Here is a 22,008-nt window from a genome sequence, read left to right on the forward strand (position 1 = left end):
AAGGTAATCTGTCATGGGAAATTATGACAAATACTGTGCGAGAACGCCCCGTTTTGGCTTCTGGGACCCGCGACACACCGTACAACCTGGGTACGATCTCACCTTGCGAGTGAGGAGAACGGATGGAGAGAGAGAGAGAGAGAGAGAGAGAGTGAGAGAGTGAGGGAGGGGAAGAGATTCCAATAGTAACCGCGAACAATTTTCCAGCAAGCGTGACGGGGTCGAGATCGTGCCACGATAATGTCTATCACGCGCTGTGCATGTGTTCTCGCTGTGGTGACGAATTTTCATGCCGGGCGCTATGCCAGGAACACGCCACGATGATAGTGCCTTCCGCTGGTGGTTTCCGGTCAGGATATGGGACGGAATTTGCGATGAGCAGCGATGGCATGCGCTAAGCGAGCGTTAGGGTGAGATTTCAACACTCTTTCACCTTCGCGTTTCGTTTGATGTCCCTCCTGTTCCGCAATGTGTGTAAGGTGGTGTGATAAAATGTGTGCAAAAATGGAGTTATTGTTGCGAACATCGTGAAAAGTCGCTTTTAGCTGGTGATGACGGAACCACAGCTGAACCTGCAACCGCCACCAGCTTGTCGTACACCGATGTCACGGGGAATCTAACGTCTGACAAATGGACCTGCGCCGGAATTGAATGTTATTTGCAGAAGGAAGGAAGGCCAACCAACCAACATGTACTGCGACGGAAAAGGATTCCAACTACTCCTGCAGTAATGCAACAAAAGCGACGCCTCGCTTTAGCTAGATTATTCCTACGAAATGCTCTCGCTCCCTTTCCACGAAACTCGTTTCCCCGTAGCACGTCAATTCCAGCGTTTTGGCCATAAATATCAAATTTTCTGTTCGGTATAAACACTTCCACATCAGCATCAGCTTTTCCTACGGATGTTTTCGGTCACCGGAGGATTTCCTTCATTTTCCTTACCCCCACCCGTTTGTTGTTTAATTTGGTTTGGGCCTATACGACCCAACGCGGAAAACTCACTCACGAAGAAATGTTGTCCACGCGGCGCGACCACAAAACTTTCAACGAATGGAATGACCATAAATATTCCACCATTAAGGAGCAATAATTTTTGAAGGCAGCTGTGAAAAGTTCATTTCCGGTCGCGGCATCACTCGCACTCCTCTCGGTGCTGTTTCTGGTGAAAGAAAAAAAGGAAAAAACAAAAAAAAATGGAAAAAATCGACCGACGAAAAAGCTTGTGGGAAAAGTGGGTGGTGAGAAATGAACAGAAAATATCCATTTTCCTTGGCATCCAAATCCCACCTGCTGGCTGGCTGGCATGCTCTTTCGTTTGGTTTCGATCTTTTTCGCCTTCCGTTTCCACTTGCCCTCTCTTTCGCTCCCCCTAAACACCCTTATTTAACTTCCTTCTGGCCTGCAGGAATCCAATTCCCGCATTTTCCGAGCAATTTTGGCCCTTCCAGTGAAGTGAAGGTCGCTGGGTGACTTTTATTGCTTTTATCTACCATCACGGCGACGGCGACGTGTCTGGCGGCCGCCCAAGGTTGCAAAATGGAACCGGCAATGGGCAGTGAAATTTGGCAGCATCCACAATCATTATACTTAGCCTACGCGGTGAGTTTTATTACTTTTTCGTCCACCGGACGATGGATGCTTTTCAACAAGTGGTTCATATTTATTAGAATGTTGCGCTGCGGAGAGGCGACGTCACAATCGATGGGATAGTAATGGATTAAAGCTTCAGAAGTGGTTACCATTGCACAGCGTGCCATGAATGATGAGTTTTCAGATGCTGGGTGTTGAATGAGCTCATCAGCTAAATCACTCAACCAAGTCCGTACGTTCGTATCATAGCAAGTCAAGACTGATGATGAATAAGAAGTAATTTACTTCACTTATTACCCTGTTGACAATGCAACTCATGTCCAAACTGATTAAGTACTTCACTTGTGGTATGTTAAAAGAGAAATAAAAAACATAATTCAATTGAGGATAGGCACACTGCTCCATGCACTGCTATGGGATTCACTTTCCGGCTTGGAATGCCGCAAGCATCGGGGACATTGGCTTTGCCACTGCGTACAGCCGTACCGGGAGCAGTCTGGCTAACAATAAAAAGTAAAAGATTAATGCAAGGTCAGACATCTGGCAATGGTGAAGGAAGCATGGAAAAGGACACGGTTTTATTGTCATGATATAGCCAATGCAATGTTGACTCAACGGTCCTTGAACGGAAAAGGACCGCACCGTTCCAATGCCGAAGGTTGTTTGTACGGCGTTCTCCAAGAAAGCCCGTCCACCGCCGGAAGCCGGAAGGAAGGCCTTCATTGTGCGCTAGATCCGCTAAAAGCACTGCACTGCTGTGGTACGACAATTGAATAAATCTGTCTCAGCGGGAATTATAATGTGTTACCCTGGGGAATTGGAGCCAGGGAAAGTATGCCAAAGTCCCTTGAGGGCGTAGATTATTCACACTCTCTTCGTGGTTGTCCGGTGACAACAGAAGCCGCTAGGCGTGATCGGCCAGGGCCAAGGGAAATCAAGCAACAGTGGGACATAAACTGACGAGGATTGAAACATCTCAGAATAAAAAACCGGAACTTTTTACGCGCGTGGATTGATTTCTTCCTCTTGCAGTTGTTTAGAAAAATATTTCAATGCCATAAAGTAAATTCTGTAGCTTAAAAGTGCTATTACGTACAAGTGATTGCATGAAGCAATTATGTGTGTTTCTTTATTCATAGCTCTTTATGTGTTGTTACTTTATGCATGGACTAATCTATTAGAATTGGAATAAAAACTTGTCGGATATGGATAACTTAAAGGATACTAATTACCAGATATAAAACAACTAAACACGTGCAAACATAAGAACGAATCAAACAAACTACTGTATTGAAACGAATGCCTTCTCAAAAGAGACCCTTTGGGGCAAGATAAAACGTTTGTTCAAAAAATACACACTAATCCTTGATGTGCCAGTGATAGCAAAGGGCAGAGCAGTTATCTTCGACACAATCTTGCCAACTGTTTGCCCTTCTGGGACATAGGGAACGAAGCCCTAAGTCTATTATGAAAAACCCGGTCGATTTAGCTCCTATTTTGGGCATAGATTCATGGAGTTTCGGGGCATAGGATTTAACATTCTTCGAATGTCCTCTGGATCAAGGATTCGCATGTTGCTAGTTCTACCATAACACCCGTGGAGTATTCTTTAGGGGGATTATGTTCAAAGGAAAATATGCGATGTGTTTTCTCGAGGGAAACTTAAAAACATTTTGAAACCCATGCCTCATTGCCAGCACCGGCAAAGATTTGTTTCTTTGACCTTCCGTTTCATCTCTGGCTACGTTGTGGTACGATTAGTTCTTATTTTAGATCTTGTTATGGACTGTTAAATCTTAAGTTTTGAGGCGTTGAATAATGTTGTGGGAAATGTAAATTTCGACAATATAGATATAGAAAATGTTAGTTTCTTATATTATTGATATATTCTGCCCCAAAAAAATACGAATAAGGCGTAAGGAATGATATTCTAGTTGAACTCTCGAAGTTAGTTTAATTGAAAATGCAATCCTTATCGAGAATCTGACATACTGTTTAACATTCTTTTTACATTGCCAATATACAATGAAACAAAATTGTTTCAATCAATACTTTTCAAATCAATACAATAAATCTTTGATGTTTCGTCAATCCAATATCCTATCCTCGATCAATCTTCTGCACCTTCGAAGCTTATCTCAATAGAGTTATCGGTAGGACTATAGTTTCTCCATTTCTAAATACTGGCACTTTACAGATAGCATCGAGTGGATGGTTTCGGGCCTCCTCCAGGGGTTGAAGTTAGTGGGTGGAAGCAATTAATTAGCGCGCGCTTTACCAGCAGTCAGGGTCCAGAAATAGGATATTTTGAATTGTTAATTGATTGGCACACTTCCAAGGAATCACTGCCGATGCCAGGGCATGCGGAAAGTTTGGCTGCTGAATCCTTAACGCCCCGGCAGATAATTGAGGTAATTCAATGTGAGAAGGGAAGCTTTTGAAGTGATTCAATCAGCGAAATAATTATGCCATTATTGTTTGGTGTTGTACCGTGTACGGGATACGGTTGTTCTTCGATTTTTCCGGCATCACGTGTAAAGAGGGGGGCCTTCTGAAAATCAATGGATGCTGTTTGCAAGGGAAGTCTGAGATTTGAATGACAATGATGACGCAAGAATAATAACATTGTCATGGGCCAGTCTCCTCCAGACGTGTTTTTTGGCGGAAAAACACCTGTGGCACAACATTTCTATGGAGGAAATAAAATCTACGTTTATCAAATTCCCATCAGGGACCAAAATTCAATGTAACAGGGCAATAAAAACATTGAAAAATACTCTATAGCTTAATAAATAGGAGATTCAAATCATTAGACAAAAACAAAACTAACGACTAGACACTTAGCTTAGATTTGTGACTTAAACTTGATGTACTATTTATTGACTATTGTAAAAGCTATGTAAAAGCGCAATATTCTTCAGCATAAAATTTTATGCGATACTCTTTTGAGAACACAAAATTAGTTGAAATTATGTATGGTATATATAATTAGTTTCACCTCAGTTACTATTTTTGAAAAGAATTTTACAAACTCCTGTTATTCACATTATTTACCGCCAAAACAATTCACAAACAGTTATGGAGCTGCTACTTGAGGAGAGCTACCACTACCGATGGTGACAGCACCTGCCAAGAGCAAATAGTGCAGTATCTGGGTAAGTTAGTGGCCCACGGCGAACCGACTAATGTACATTGATTTCACCGGTTCGTTAGCGATTGTTTAAACGCCTTGTCTCCATTGAACTGAGAGCACCACTCGGCAGCGGCGTACGAAAGTAGAGATGTTTGAGGTAGGTAACCACCGACCCAGGACACACCGTTAAGGATGCTATCGTTCGCCCCAGTGCAGCCGGTCCTAGATTGGCGAGGCGAGGGTAGTTTTTCATAGACGAACTAAGGGTAAAGTTCGCAAATTTAGTCAGTCGCCATAAGTTTTAATTGACTTTAGTAACCGTACTGCGCTCTTTGGTAACATTACCATTCCGCTTCGTGCGCCCAGGAGAACTACTGTTGCCCAGATGCGCTTCGCTACTGCCCGGGCTGCCCGGGAAGCTATTAACTAGCGAGTAGCGATGACACCGCGCTGTTGGCTCCAGTATCCATATTTTACATTAATAAATTGGGGAAAAGTTCCACGGCGAACCGAGACAGTAGCTTTACAGATACTGTTTTATTTCTACTTGTTTGGTGAATTGTGAACGTTCCATTTAGTGGAACTGTTGTTCTAGGTTGATGATAGTATTGGTCGCTTTCTCTAATTTGAATACACATTTCCATGACAACAACAATAGCCAATCTCATACATTTAGGTATCGTCTGCTGTAATCAGGGTTTGCCGTCATTTCCCAGGGCGATTGCATATGAAACCAAAATTATGTTAATTAGTCTAATTCATCAAAAAAGCTTAAGGTGAACCTCGCTTCTGCTATGCTTTACACAAACCACTAACTATGGTACACTGCTTCTTGCAAGCGATCCAACTCACAGGATATAGTGGAACCAGCCCTGTGGTAAGGTAGCTTTGTGTTGAAGTTGAATGCCAACACCCTCGGGATGTTTCCATTTCATTTGCAGTATATTGCAGAGTTAAAGTACATGAGTGTGGGAGTGGAAAGAGATGGGTATGTAGAAAAAGGTACCAATACCGCACCCTCCACCGTAATGGTAGCTCGAAGACATTCAGGGAGTATCTTTCTACCAATGTCCGGAAGCTGTGGGTTTGCCCGGAGTTTGTTACGTTTACATGCGTCTGTACGAGAAGATCGAACTCCCTGGAACACTGGTATGCCTGTGTGTGTTTGTGTGTGATCTGTGGCGAAAAGTTTATTCGATTGACTTTCGCTCTACTTCATGCCGATGTTCGATCGATTTTGAGCTCGTCCAGGTGCGGATCTGCGTGCACGCCACTTGATGGAATGTGACGATTTGTAAGGCAACATCCTGGCCTGGCCTGGCCTGGCCTGGCCTTCCATCCGCACACCAGCCCACTTGTTGGTATTAAAGGAAAAAAAAAGTTTTCGGGAATGGTGGCTCGATGAAGCCGAAGTTGGTTGCCGGTAGAAGATGGCAATTTAATTAGCTACAGAGAAATACGATCAGGCACGCACGCAGCACAATTACGTGGCTCGAGCGAGCCCTGGGGCGGTATGCAGAACGGGGAAAGCCGGCCTGAGTGGACGAGAAACACTTGTTTACCCATGAATGAAGCGCCTTCCAGCGGTAGGCACCGTGGTGTGTTTCCGGTATCCTGGTGCCGTACGGCCACGCCACTGCTGGCTGCTGGCTGCTGGTCTGGTCCGCCCAACCGGGAGACGAAACGAAACGAAAACGGCAACACAAACACCACCAACCGAAGCTAAGTGATGAATGGTAAATTGTTAATCTTCCACGTTTGGCTTTGGCTCCACCGTCACCATCGTCGTGTTGTTTTTTTTTTGCCAGGCTGCGCGTCTCCTGACAGCCAAGCATAAATCAGACCAAAGCATAGGTGATCCTTGCCGGTGCCGGTTAGCATGTGTTGTTAGGGAGCGAGTCGCGCGAACTCATGTACATAAGCTCGTTGGGGTCGGCACATGTTATAACCTGTTGGTTGCAAACACACTTCGTGCCTTCAAGCTCCAATGTCAGCCCGGGCCCGTGAAATGTGTGCTCGCAAACCGACGAGCACAACACGAAAATAGAGTTGTTTTGGTATCGTTTTCTTCTCGTTGGTTTTTTGGCCACCACGCCAACCAAGCGTCAAGTACGAAGGACGTGACGAATGAGACTTCTTGTTCTACTTCTCGTGAAAGTTACTCGTAAACCACGTCTTATGCACTAACCTCCTCCTAATTCTCCTTCGATCAATCGCACCAGAGTGCAGCTGTTATTTAGTTATCCTTTTTCTTAGTCAACCAACCTTCGAGTGCTTTCTTCTGCTTCTTCTTTGAGAGAGAGTGCACCCCAAGCAAAAGACTACATCGTCGTCGCGTGTCGGTCTCGCTGGAAGGGGTTTTGTGTTTCATCAAATTCCATGTAGTGACATCGGCCGGAGATTGTGGAGCTGCAGAGTCTGAAGTGTGGACATAAATATCGCGCGTGTCCTCGAAACAGCATTTTTGCCGCACGCGGCTGGAGAAACATTAGCCGAAAGTCCGGGCGGGCGTCCCGGGTTTACAATGTTGGCCCGCGAGGTTTCGCTTCGAGGAAGACACCATTGGAGCTGGTGGCTGGTGAGCCATAAATCTGTCATGAAGTTGGTGTTGAGAATGTCCTCGGTAGTGTGAGTGTATGTGGACACGGTTTGTACAGGAAGTTGAGTTGATATGTTGTGACACATGGAATTGAATTTGATCCGCAGGATGAAAAGTTTTTGGAGCTTTTTCACAATCCATGGATTACAAGACGTCTATTTAAGTTAAGTTGTGGCATTTGTACTTTTAAAACAAAATGTATTCGGAAAACGGGTCACATAGTTGCTTTACTTTGTAATAACAGCGACGAGAACATTTAAAAAACTTAATGGTAAAAATAAAGCATTTGGTCGATAACTTAGTTTTGTACATTTTTTGGCTCAGCAAAAACCATTTATCGTCAAAAACTACGGAGCAATCACATTATCTTAAATACTTTTTTTCAATTTAAAAAGGCTATTTTTGAATTCTTTTTCAAAACAACTCTTCATCTTTTGAATCAATCCATTTAACTCCTCTTTTTTGATTCTTTAATAAATGGGCGAGAAAGAAGAATGTCTGGTGTATACATCGGCTAAGCGAACATTTCATTTTCGACGATTTTTTAGTTTTTCGTCGGTTTTGCAACATATAGTCGATCGTAATCATGTTACAAAAATAAGTTTATTATGTCTTTATACCATTCTGGACGTTTTCAATCCAGAGCTCGTGTAAATTGGATCAATTAGTGTGGATAATGATCACCATCAATAGTTTGAACAGCTTCTAGAGGTGCATAGTGCACGACACCCTTCAATCCGCCATCTTCCATTTTTTTTTTATCGACTCGACGTTCTTTTTTGAACGTTAAAATCTCTGCTTCTAAACCTTTGAAGCCTGCACCAAAAGCTTAAAGCAACTAACGATAATTTTCGTCAATTGAATTTGATTTCTTCTTTCCCTTCTCCGCAAAATGGACTTCCCAGGCAACAAACATGATATTTTAAACTTTCGAAAAACTATGTTGTAGTTAATTCTATGAACAGTAACTTGATGTGTTTTGAAGGTATTGAATTATACTTTAAAACGATACAACATATGGGTTAGTAGAATCGGAAAAACAACCTGAAATACCTCATATGTTAACCCCTTTCTGTATGCGAAGTAGAATCTTATGCCATAGGAACTCACCTTTCCATCCGTTTTGCGAAAACCTTCGTGGATCTTCCATATGAGTTCGGGGCCGGCGCAGGCGATCTGTTTTCCAATTTCAAAGTACTGCGTAATCGGGTTGTTGTCGTAGGAGTTTTGCGGTGGTGCACTGGTGGCGCTACTTTTGAACTTGGAAAACATGGTCGCGGCCGGCATAACATTTAATTGAAATAGCGGAATGTTGACTGTTTGCCTGAGCAGCGCTGGAGACAACCGTCGAATGTCGGATGAGCAAAGTGCAAGTCAGTGAAGAGAAGAACACCGTGTCCAGACAGGAGTGCTGTCCGGCTGTCCGGCCGTCCGTCAGTGGGTGTGCTGAAGAGCTAAGAAGAGGTCAGCCTTTCCGGCCAGCCGAGTTGATGAGTTCCTCGCCCGTGGCTATTCGGACGACCGCTTATGTCGGCAGCTCGCGCGCACACGCGGTGTGCTGGCGCTTGGTGGGGATAATTTTATTTTTCTTTAATTTCTCCGGCAACGTTCACGTGGCCGAGAAAGGGGGCTCGAGTTCAAACTTGCTGTATCGTGCCGGATCTACACCGGACAGAGAGAATGCTTCAATTTCGTCCAACGGGCTCAACGATCCAGCCCGTTGGGATTGAACCTTTTTACGAAAGGATTTCGCTAGTGAACCCAGCGCGTATTCCGTTACGACAGAGTGGCAAAGCTCCGCTGGCCCCGTTCCCGTAGCCCTTCCCAGCGAGAAGGTATGATTAATGTCGATTTTGAATCATTCTACTGGAGGCTCATTATCCTTTTAGGTGGCTCCGACGAACGGTCCGGCAGTAGGGCGGCAGTAGGGCTTTGCTTAGTTTGGAACAGAAAGGCGAAAAGGGTTGTCCACGACGAACACGTCCGCTGCCCTTTCCTTAAGGGGGAAATTCCAAATTGTTAGGGATCGTTGATAGCGAAGCGTGGCCAGAGAGCCTAGGGAGGCTTTTATTTTGGGATGTATGAAAATTTTCCGATGTTCGTTGTGCGTTTGTTTTTTGTTTTGAATTCACCGGACGAAAGGTACGGGACCAACGGGAATTACATTAATGCTAGCCGTGTGCCGTATTCGTGATCTAGTAATGAGGCGCTCCGTCGATGGGCCCTGTAGAGAAAAACGGTAAAAGGACGATAGAAAGGATGCGTGAGAAAAGGGTCCTTGGTTATGAATGGAGGAGCAAATAAAGGGGACCCAAAAAAGATACAACATTTTTGTAATTAGAGGTTAATCATTAATGCTTATTAGCTAAGTGTGGGTATGGTTTTTATCATATGGAGACCGTCTGTTTCGTTAACATCAGAGAAATGTGTAAAAATAACATTTAATGAATATTTGCCATTTTTCGTAACTGATAAAGATACAGTTTCACTGTAGAATAACTACATCCTACATCCTAACGATATCTATATCCTTCCTCTACCTTGGTGAAAAAGGTTGACCAAGTTATTGTTTATCGTTTTGCCAGGAATAATACAGTCTCATTACATTCTGACGAAGTCATCTATTTCCATTGCAAACCGCTGAAACTATCCGATTTCATAGAGGTTTGGATATTGTTTTTTACCAAATTTATATTACAAGCCCCTGAAAGTATGCAATCCGGTCCGGTTGTTTACCGGTTACCTGGCGCCTCCATCATCGAGTTTTGGAAACGAAGCTATATAGCCGGGGATACATGAAGCGTAAACTCAAGCGTAAATATAAAATTAATTTACACTTGAACATGTTTACATGACCGGGTTGAGAAAAATAGGATCTTTTTTCCGAAGAAAAAGATTAAAAACGCTAGTAATGATCACTCACTATTAATGCAAACCACAAACAGGAAATATAGTGAGGCAAATCGCTTGCAAACAGCGTTTACGCTAGGATTTATGCTCCGTGGACCTATAATCTTTTTTACACCGTGTAAACGGCAAATGTAAACTTTTTGGCATTACACTCTGAGTTTATACGAGAGTTTACGCTTCATGTATCCCCGGCTTATCATTTCGATTTCCCGGTCGCAGCGCCGAGAGTTGGCGAGAAAAATCAAATTTAATAAAGCCATGCACCTCTAAATTATGTGGCCCGCGGACTGGTTGATAGTTTAAACTGCGGCCCACAGCTAATATGAGTTTAAGGACCCTGATCTTTTGACAGGTTGATCGCCAAAGTCGATGAATTTTTTAAAAAGCGTTTGTTTGATTAATTGATATTAGATAAAATTATATCTACTGATATTATTCGTTCCTGTCCACAATAAACCCACGACCGCTCAAAGACAGTACGATGTATGTCGGGAAAGCTAGTCAGTTTTAAAATTCATGAAAATGTTTTATAATATTGCTACACGACAGTTTGCAATCGCTTAAGGATCTCCATCTATCCAACGATCTAGTCATGGTAGCACATTCTGAGTGACATCAGCGAGGATACGCGTCTCGGCATATTATTATCATCATCATCGGAGCTCAGCGGATCTTTGGACCTTTTTCCTAGTATTTTTCATCAGTGTTAGTTGTTTAAAGACCAGAAATATTCGTGTTTAGTGGTTTTTCGTGAAGTTGTTTGAAGGCTTAAGATATAATAAATCATAATTAACCATCTAGAAGAAAAGAAATGACTGCGCGAAATCATGCCATCACAAGATGTTATTTATCGATTAAAAATTATGTCTACTGTATCATCGTGTTCCGCAACAACGAAGTCTTTGAGTTGTTGTGCGATCAGAATCAGCGATCAATAATGGCTACGAAACAGCAACTAATTGAATCATCGAGATCGTACGTGCTAATCAATATCATTATGTGTTTTATTAAATGGTTCCAACGCCAACGGTGGGCTTGCTTGCCTTGCGGTGAAAGACCGCGTCAACCTGCCCCATTATCGTCGGGTCCCGAGATTAGCTTCGGTATCAATAAACTGATTAAACAAATCCTTCTTCATTAGCGTCACCTTGTTTCTGTGGGGTGGCGGCAATGGCTTGGAAGGTACCCATAAATATTGGCTGACTGGGTGGGAACACGGCACGGCAAGCAACAAGTTTTACTGTGACGGTGGCACGCGGTGCCCCTTTAGCTGCTCGTAATTGACAGCCCGCGTGGCGGTGGAAACTCTGAAGCTCAGGTGGAAAATGACGGGAGGGTAAAATGGTGAAAAATGGTGCTCACCCTTCCCACCTTGGCTCTCACGCATTCCACAGATTCCGCTCGGGGAAAGAGAAAGAATACTTGTCTTTCGGTATTTTTATCACATCGATGTTTCCTAAGCTTCGTCCCGCTCCCCGCGTGGTCCAATCGAGCAAAAATTGATTTTTTCCCCCGACAAGGTAGCGCTGGGTGGTTTGCTTGGTTGGCAGGCTGGCTGGCTGGAGCAAGTTTGTGTTGGAAAACACTTTTAGCAGGATGAGAAGGATCCCAGGCCCACCTAGTAGAGTGTGCCGTCAGGTCTCGAAAGCCGTACCCTTGGGCTTCGATGAGAAACAACAGATTAAGGACATTTATTAAAATTTTATGGATCCATTTCACCGTGGATTTCGCATGGGAAATATGGTACGCTGGGACAGCTCCAGACTCGAGTAAAAGGCACAAGCTTACGCGTCAGCCATTTTGAGCCCGGCTTCGTTTCGCTTGGACTTTCTGAGAGCTTCTTTCACTTTTTCCGTACAATCGGTCAATGATTGAAAGCGTTTGTTGAGCGAACGGCAGCATTATAATGGCGTTTCACCTCGCCGATCGGCGGCTTTATGATTAATTTAACGTGAAATAACGTGGACACTCTGAAGTGGCGTCCATATGAAATATGCAACAGCAACGCAGCAAATCAAACAATCAAATGGAGAGATCCTAGAGAGCAGTTCCGTTTTCGTGGTTCGTGGAAGTGAATAGCGAACGAAAGCTTGTCTTCTCCAAAATCGACTTTCACTTTGGCACCATCCGAATGCTGCTGAAACATTAATCTTCCAAGGCACACGGAATGCCGAAATTGCTAGCAATTTTACCGAGACGAAAGACGCTGCATAATATTTGAACCTAGGGCCAGAAGCTTTCTAGCCGAGGAGAGCTGACAAGCTCATAAAAGATGCAACACTTTTGGGTCGAGCTACTATTCTTGGGTAGTTTGCTGGTAGGTTTGCTGAAGAACCGGCCCCCGGGACAAAGTGTGGACTTATCGAAAAGAAATCAATAACATCATCGCATTTTCTCCTCTTCTTCCCGGTTCTCTCTGCAGCAACTGGTGGGTTTTGTCGACAAAAGCAACAGTAACGCATCGGATGAGGGTAAGAAATCGTGCATATTCCTTGATAGCCAGCGGGGAATTGAATGATCATTCGGCTTTGCGCGCTTAATGTGCTTAAAAGTAAATTTATATTCATTTATTTGCTCCGAGCAAATGGTTTTCATTTTGCTGGCCATCTAATATTGCTATTTTTGTTTCAGCACGTTCACAGGACCTCAGGGTGACGATAGATAAAGCAGAAGCGCAATAAAAAGAGTCTCAAAAGGAATTCAAGTTTTCCATTTCTCCCCCCGGGGGGAGGTGTATAGTAATGATTGTGGCAAAGTACTTAAACCAACAAGTACTTGGTGTCTGAGGGCAAAGAACAAAAACAAAAAGAAAAGAACTTCAGGTCACGTTGGATTTACAGCGCACACACAGCGCGGGCAGTTTAGCATAACTTCACAGCCGATTCCATTTACGCTGGGAAAGAGATTGGGATTTGAATAAATTATGCGCATTCCGGCAAAGCATCGTTCCCCGAGCCCGAGCAACATGATATTTGGTGTCAGTCAACTCAACATATTCACCATTCCCCACTCGGCGCTCGGGCACCATATGGAAGGGAAACCGCAGCTGACTGGTTTTTGACAGACATGATAGACGGATGATAGCGTAGCCCTCTAGCATGAACAGTCCATGGCAGCGGCCAGCTCGCCGTCACTGTTGTCTACTGTTCAGAGAGAGGGAGAGAGCGAGGGAGGCCTTTTCCCAAGCTATTTCTGCGCCACTGCCACTACGGAAATTCGGTTGCAGGGAAAAGGGAACCGTGTGACCGAAACGCGTGCCGGTGGTTAGCATAGTGACTTCCGATTCCACCTTCTTGCCCAATGTATCAAGGGCACATGCCCGGCCTAGATGGAAACCTCGAATAACCGCGGTGCGTTTAAAGTTTATCTTGTCGCGAGATCGACTCGCCCCTCGTTAGGGCTTTGGTCTGTTCGGGCGCTTAAATAACAGGAGCAAAAGTTGGACAAAAAGTGATAGAGTATCCTGTCTGACCGTGAATCTTTAAAGTGTTTTGCTTGCAAATTATTAGTAGTAAATTTACTGCAGGAAATCATATGAATTATTTTTTACTTTGCTTTTTACATTCTAACGTATGCATTAAAAAAAAGAGACAAAATTTGAATGACGATAAAAAATAAACTATGACCGATAATTGAGTTCTGTAAATTACATGTGGAAAGGGAGTTTATCAGTTTATCAGCAAAAAATTTCTACGCCATTCCGAGTAGGATTCTGGAAGTTAGACAGTAATTTCGACATGGCAGTCAAAACCATATTTGTGCACATGTTTTTCAACTATTTCTGTGTCTTTTCATTTAATTCCTCCTCCGGTTTTCCAATCAAACTGTTAAAATAGATCCTACGTTTAAAGTTAGCCCAGAAATTTTCGATGGGCAGCAGCTGTGGGAAGTTGAGCGGGTTCGCAATCTGTGTTATCACATTGGTACTTAGCCGCTTCATTTTGTCTAACGATCGCTTCGCGTATCGTTTCTGGTCAGACTCCCCGATCTTTGTACTATTAGTGTTCCTTGATGATTGACGCAACCTTCTGCAGTCACTTTGCATAATAAATTTTCCCGATCACGATCAGTTCGGAATTAAAGAAGAGCAGCTGATTGTTAGCCAATGGAGGGCCTTCTTGAGGAACTTGGTGTGTGAGTAAATTTCACTTTAGAGCTCACTTTCTTCGTGCGGGAAGTAAAATATTAAGTGCCTTTTAATAATTTTTCATCTAGAATGAGATAGGTATCGCGTTCATTCACCACCGCCACGTCGCGATGCGCCAAAAAAATTAACTTGACGATCGTGGTCAACCACTATCGCTGTGACATTAATTGCTGCTCTGAGATTAGTGGCCGGGATATTCGCTTTCTGACATGTATGCCTATGTACTCCAGATACTTCTTAACTATTTGGGCAGTTGCACCGATCTCACGGCCAATCGCACGCAGCGATGTAACCACTTTTTCCTCGGTCTCGGTCATCAGCATCCTTTGGAGGTTTTGATCGGTCAGAGTCGTCGTCCGTGCCGAACTATACCTTCTTGTGATGCTATTATTGTTGGGCAATAGTGCCAAGATCTTGTAGATACTGAAACGGCCATATCCGACACTCACAAAGTGTCACACGATAATCTTTTTGGTCGCGTCAGGATACCGTTTTTGAAATGCGCAAACCTAGGAACGAAGTTGCCTCGCTTTTTTCGCCATCACGATTAGAGTTCGACTGATAGAGCTTTCAAATGTTGTGTGATGACTCATAGATAACTACTATTGATGTTGCATTTTTAGTTTCTGCAGTGCAATTGACGGTTTGCCCATGAAAAATCGGCAAATTTTGTCTCTTTTTTTAATGCATACGTTATGCCATGTTGGCGACCTTTTTATAAACATTTACCAGCAATTTTCCATTTTGCTGCAAATGAGTTATAGAGTTTTTTTTACAGAATAATCATATCTCCTACATGGTTCCAAACCAGTAACTCCACAATCCTGATGGTGCGTAAAATGATCATCCAGCGTGATCGTTACCCTAGGTCCGTGCAGTAACAGAACGTTAAATTGAGGGGTGGTCGGTAAACAATGGGGGTTTTTCCCCCGAAAACCCACCCCATCCCCATTCCTATCTCAAATCAGGAGTCTAACGCCACCACAGCCATAATGTTCACTTAATTGAGTTCGGTTTTATTTGCTAGCCAGCGTTTGGTTGGCTGGTTTGGTGTCCCGGGTGGCCATAGTGAAAGCCTTTTTTACATCCGCCGCTTGCTGTTGCTGCTGATGATGATGTTGAGTTTGTGAGGATGAGGTTGTTCCGTTAAGATAGCGTCCGCTAGTGTCCGAATTGGAGTCCCGGAAAAAGGTCGTCACCATGGTCAACGCAGCCGAAAACTCCCGGGAACCGGGGGCGGGGGGAGGGGGGGTGGGGTTCGGGTACCCTCGTCGTAAAGTAAAGCAAACGTGATTATATTCACGTTTATTGTGACTATTAGGGCCTTGATTGCCATGTTGCGTGGGCCATGGCCAGCCAACCAGCCAGTCCGAGTCCGGTGTCCAGAGCGTTGAGTATGGTCTCTCTCTCTCTCTCTGCGCGCAAAACGCAGTGTCGTTAGGGTTTGGCCTGGTCTTTTGGCCATCTGAGCGTTGGGCCCTACGGGCCGGGTAATACGTTCGCCCATTAAAAGGTGTTGCATGGTTTTGTCAGCACCAGATATTCATTCATTCATAAAGTTTTTTTTTTGTCGTTCCTTCCTTCCTTCCGTCTTCCATTTTCGTTTGTTCTCGGCATGTTTCGCCGCGGCGGTGGTTTGCTGAAGTCGTTGTGTTTGACATAATGTACGGTGATGTCAATTAATAAAACTGTCGCGTGGGGCATCGATTGTACTGTGGTTTGGATAAGTTCATCCATGGCTGTGATTTACGCCCCCGTAGCCTGAAGCGGTTGTTACTTTTGTTCGATTGTTCCATCTGTGAGCCACAGTTTTGTCGAGGTATTAATCTGGGGTATATCATAGATAACGAAAAAAATGCTGGATATCGAAAAGCGATATGTGAATGTGATATTTTCCAACTCAAAATGGTGCTAGTTTTCCCCATTAAAAGGAAAATTTTGTTCTGCTTCATCGCCATGATTATATTAGGTGGTTTCATAAGTATTTGCATTCCTTGTAAGAAAAAGTAAATACGGTTTTTGAAATACTTAAAACAAAGAGAAATCAGAGGTTTAAATTTTATTTTGTTTCAGAATTGGCCTTTAATAGACCTACTGGATTTTATCTTCAAACTCCAGGACGATGTTCGATTCCATATTGTCATCTTCCTCAAATGTTTTGCTATACAATGAGTACTGCAAAAAATCACACAAATGGCAGACTGATTGCTTAAGCTCAGGACTATATGATGAGTACATTAAAAGTGTTCAGCCAGGTTCTTTCAATTTTTGGCGAAGACACAAAGGTGTATGCGGTCTAGCAATATCTTGCTGGAATATGGCATCATTGCGATTTTAAATTTCTGTCCATTTCTTGTTGATGATTCGTTTTGAATTTGACTAATTTTTGAAATCAAATAGTTAAATCAATGCTTTGGTTCCTTGAAAGCAACTCAAAAGCTACCTTATCTTTCTCTAGGACGCTTTGAACGTTGGTCTTCTCAATTTCGACACAAACTTTCTTTTGTTGATATCCTATCGTACTCGTTACATATATTTTTTTTAAACCGGAACGGCGGTTTTCGTCTAATACATGCGAAGCCTTACATTTGTAACATTGCCTGAAACCGTTCAAAGAAACAATCATTTCCATCTGTATGGAAAAAACGCAATTGCATATAAATCAACTTAATAGATCTCTTTGCTCAGAGCGTGTGCTTTTTGTGTATTGATAACTAAAGTATTTAAATAATATTTTATCGTATTATATTTCATCATACACAAGTATGGACGGGCCGTGTGACATTACAAGTGAAAGAAAGTAATCATGTGAGTCCCACTTTACAACTGGGAGTCGAACATTAAAAAATAACAAATTATTTGTTCATCGACATAGTTTAGCAGGCATTGAAGTAAAATAGCTCAGATTTCACTCTGACTAGTAATAAAACACAAAGCTCAGTCAAAAATTACAATGTTGTCAAATAATTTGTTGTGTTTTCTATTGCTGCCTATTCACCAGTTTTTTTTTTGCTTTGTTAATGTACTTTTCTTTCGCAAAGCCTGCCATATGTTTCTGATCGTTGTAATATGATTATCGTCTTATTGGAGGTCCTCCTCTTCAATTGCTCCATTCAGTGAAATGGTGTGCTCGGTTATGCTGCCGCCGAAGCCGAAGATGGCAAATACTTAAGGGATTTCGTTCTGCTCGACGCTCGTCGTTCGATTGCTCAAGTTGATCCATTTTTTATGGCCCTTATCTTTTGTCCCCTGAGTTCATTTTTTCCAATCTCACCGTCAGCAACGCAACGCTCACGGCGTTAGAACGTTAAGGGGCCGCTGTCCAGTCTAGGAGCGAAGGTGGGACTTTGACTCTTCGATACCGCCTTCACAGAACGTGTGAGCGCGTGTTGGCGCTGTTGAAGGTTTTCGAAGGTTCGAAGAAGCTTAAGCGCGTTGGTAGAATTCTAGGTGCAATGGCGTCACACCGCGGATGCCCTCGATGAGCGAGACATCGACAAATCCGCTCCTGACCGGAAGCGCACCGATGGACGAAGGCCTTCAAATCCTGTGTGTAAGGAGGGGGATTCCGTACAGCAACGGGATGCTGCTATCACTAATCAAATTGGGGGATTTTTAGCGTATCAGGCTGTCGACATGTTGGTGAATGCCGAGGCTCACCAGGCTTACTCGGATGGATCCGAGCGGATGGAGTGCTGATGGCGTTAGTGGCAGCTTACTGGACCAATTTACCGTAAACGTTGACAGAAATAGAAGGCAGGCGAGCTGGCGCAGGCCACCAAGCAAACATGTCCCGGCCTGTTGAACGTGACAGTCCGTTGGCAACGACGCAGAAAATGATTTCATTTTACTTGGGATTATGTTTATTTCCGGATGCTGACTTCCGGTACTGCACGGATACGGTCGTTACGGGGGGCGGTCAATCACAGGATGCTAATTTTAAAGCACTAAAGCTTATTTTTATACTCCATTCAACCCCAGCACAAGAAAGCCACAATGGATACACAGGCTCCGAAGGCTGTTATTTCCATCGTTATCGTCCTTTTTCTTTAAAGTTCCTAAAGTTATATGGAAATTTCTTTTGAATTCATACAGCTGAACAGACCACAATCAGCATTGGAGACACATTGAAAACAATGCCGGCTTTGTTTGAGTATTCCTTCAGACCGCTTCCGAGGAAAATCGAGAAACTAAACTCAAATATTTACATGCGTTCCCGGGAAACCATCTTCCGCTTATAAGATAAGAGACTGTATAGGTCTGTAGAAGAAAAACGGTAAAAGTTTCGCCAAAACTTTTGATATCGACGAAACGGGTCAAAAACTTTAAAAGCAGAAGGAAACAGTTGATAGAAAGTCAACAGACTGCGGGCTGCGAGGCATTACTAATCTTCTTATTGGCCAGAGTGCCAGTATGTTGGACCACCGAATGGGGTGGTCCACCAAACAGTTCGCTTTGTAATCTGTATTAGAACCCCGAAGAATTCCCTCAAGTGTGACGAGTGATACAGCTGCCAGAGCAATGGGGGAAAGCTTTTAAGCAGATGTACTGTCGCGCGATGTTTGCGTAGTGTGAGCCAGGAGCCAACCTTGGGTGGCTACACGGAACAGGGAACACGCTGCTGCTGTGCTGGGGCTGGGGACAGGTGAGCGCGGCGGTGGTAGCGGCAGGTAGAAAGGATGTTTCATTAAAATTTAATTAAAATTTCATAATTCCTCCCAACCCGACAGACAATGAGCTGTTACTGGCAAAGGGAAGTTCATCAGTTTGGACTATTACGTCTCGTCAAGATGGCGTAGCCGTGGCTTTAGTTTCTCAAGTTCACACTAACGGCACCGGATCCCGGATCCTTCGGTTCGGAGTCAAGAAACCTGAACCCGCTGCCCTTCCTTCCTGTCTGGCCTCAACAGATTTTCCTCCCGTCCAGAGCCAAATGAAACGCAATTTCGTTAACCGAAAGAACCAGAATCCAACCGACCAGAGTCGGAGCGCAATCTTGGGAGTGGGTAGCGGAACGTACTTAGAAAAGTTTCACGTTACTCAGTTCCGAACTTAATTTACTGGCTTCGACTGAATCTGATCGCGGCTGGATGATTCTGATGGATCTAAATAAGGATTCCAGATTTTTCGTGCAACCGAATGATTTTCTTGTGTTTCGATATCGCCAGCAAGAACTGTGTGAAACAGTGATAAATGTAGACTATAAATAAAACTAAATGAAATGTTAATAATTGTTTTCAAATTACCTCCGGAGGTCCGTGTTTTTGATTACCTGCACACTACCACTCCTATACGTCGTGCAAGAGTGATCAAGAATTTAATTAACTAAGTGTGATCCTTCGCACAGACAATCGTCGTTGCGGTGACCGTGTAACTTCTCCGAACGCTTTGATATGAACGTTGGAACCTCGAGGTACAAATATCGGACGCAGTAAAAACACACTCTCTTTCTCTCTCTCTCTGAATCACATTCAACTTTAACCAACTTTTCGTAATTTTCACCTCACGTTTCACTCAAACACTATACCATTCACTAACCACTTTACGTGTTGCTTCAAACCGCCAGTAAAACCGCAGCCAAAAAGTACCGGGAAGGAGTAATCAACTAATTATCGTGAATTTTTAATGATCTTACCGCTCGAGTGTCTCAGAGAGAAGTAAATATGGTGGAATGATAACAATTGGGGAAGGAATATAGCGAAGGTGCGTTTTGAAAACGTTTAGTCACCTTTGCAGACAAGAGGCCTTTTTTCCCATGCCATGGTACTAGAGAAATGTGACAACTTTTCCAGAAAATAATAATTGAATAGCATTCTATGGAGCAAAAGGCTGATTCCGCCGTCGATGTGATAGAATCTAGATGGCATTCGTGGCCGAAATGCAATGATGTTCTGAACAACATTTATTAAAATGTTAAGAATGTATAAATTATAGTATGAAAATTAAGGAAGAAGTGTATAAAGGAACCAGGTAGTATTCGTTTTATCGTAGCAATAATATCAATATCTTTCTATCTTCTATTTTTCTTTCCAAAAGCCCGTACTCGCTGCTCATCAGTTAGACACTTAGACACAAAGTTAGACACTTTTCTTCCTTCTCCCGGGGGAGTTTATGACAGGCTAGATGGACGCTTTACTTTAATTCATACGCACTCGCTCACACAAGCACAGAAAAAACCATTCATCCAAAGCATATTTCAATGTCTCCACGGCACAGGTGCGATGGTGAATCGAACATTGAACGGGGAAACTTCTTTCTTCTGGCTTTCACTCTTTGCACCTTTTCCCTTCTAAATTCTCCCACGGGAATGGAGCGGAATGGACGATGGACGCTGGACAGACTCACGCAAGACGGTCCACACACTGTTATTTATTCAAATGCACTACCGAGCGAGGGGGCTTTCCGTTTAGCTCTTTCACTAACCCGTTGCTTTCACTCCGTGACCACCACCATCCAAGCAGAGGATGCAAAAGGAATGCTGACACAGCGAGGAAAACCACGATGAAAGCACCAGGAACGATCCTAAACCGCACGGTTCGATGTCTCCACCAAAACTGAACGGGATGATTGCTCTGCAAGCAGCAGCAGCAGCAGCAGCGATCGGTAGTTGCGCTGCTCACCGAAGCTTCGCTCTGTCCGGGGCGATGGTGTCTTTTTCTAGCCGAACGCGTGCATTGCCTTCCTCGGCCGGGGAAGGATCGAACGGAGCGGAGGTTCATTCGAGCAACAGTTTCTTCCACCTTCCCGGCTACTGGCTGGCACAATCGACCTGAACAGCGCTCTGTGATGACCAAAATTAATGACACCAAGCGTGTATCAATGAGTAGCTTCTTTGTTTCTTTAAAGAAATATCCATCGATTGGTATTTTATTGTAACACGATATAATATCCGAATTCCTGAATTGCTGATAAAAGTATTTAGTTTGTCGGGGATATCCTGTTGCTTCAGTAGCTCGTCCACTCGCCATGCGCATGTGCCGCATTTGCTGCCGCGCTGAATCGGTGTTCATCCTTCCAACGACTACCTGTTAATCAAAACATAACACCCCGCTATTTCTATTTCGTTCGTACCGTACACACGAGCGTTCCCTGAATAATATCTATGGCCGGAAGAAGCATTTATTCACAGTTAAATTAAAGTTATTTCTCCCAAAAACTTTGGTTTGGCTGTATCCGGATTGGGCGATTATTAATTTAATAACATAAGACCACGCTGTCCGACATTTGCACGCATTCTTACGGCGCATGCTAACGGGCCCGTGTGTCCAAACGGTTCTTCGGATGATTGGCTTGATTTGGTTGTCCCGGGGAACAAGCAAACAGCACCAGCACCAGCAGCAGCAACGGCAGAACGGTCAGAAGTGGACCATTTTGCCGAATTGGGTCAATGCAGCGGCGAATATTGAATGCTGGAAACTGGGTGAACCTTGCTCAACATGAGGTGTACACAGATGTGTTGTCGAGCTTCCGCTGCGCAACCGTACGGCGCCATCGTACGTCTCCTCCCGAACGTCCAGTTCGGCGAGGCCTTGTTTTGTTGCGGTAGGCATCTCCCGTTGCTGCTGGCATGCTCGCCATGCGGGTGAATGCTTTCCATAGCATTATGCATTTATTGCGTTTTACGATTCC

The 22,008-nt window shown here is 43.8% G+C and overlaps 1 protein-coding gene across 7 annotated transcripts in view; it reads right to left on the reverse strand.

Moving 5' to 3' along the window:
- Positions 1 to 20,913, reverse strand: part of LOC126574136 (SCY1-like protein 2) — a 68,702-nt gene extending 47,789 nt beyond the window's left edge. For 6 of the 7 annotated variants that reach the window (XM_050234137.1, XM_050234136.1, XM_050234133.1 and 3 more), the window contains exons 1-3: positions 20,803 to 20,913; positions 19,626 to 19,931; positions 8,433 to 9,546 (exon numbers count right to left, since the gene is read on the reverse strand). In XM_050234137.1, the coding sequence (XP_050090094.1) occupies positions 8,433 to 8,609 (177 nt within the window). In that variant the 5' untranslated portion in view covers positions 8,610 to 9,546; positions 19,626 to 19,931; positions 20,803 to 20,913. Of the gene's footprint in view, positions 1 to 8,432; positions 9,547 to 19,625; positions 19,985 to 20,802 lie in introns of all 7 variants that reach the window. The other variant, XM_050234132.1, reaches the window with a different exon arrangement.
- Positions 20,914 to 22,008: the final 1,095 nt, after the last annotated feature.

Source organism: Anopheles aquasalis, chromosome 3 (assembly GCF_943734665.1).
Source record: "Anopheles aquasalis chromosome 3, idAnoAquaMG_Q_19, whole genome shotgun sequence".
NCBI classification, from domain to species: domain Eukaryota; kingdom Metazoa; phylum Arthropoda; class Insecta; order Diptera; family Culicidae; genus Anopheles; species Anopheles aquasalis.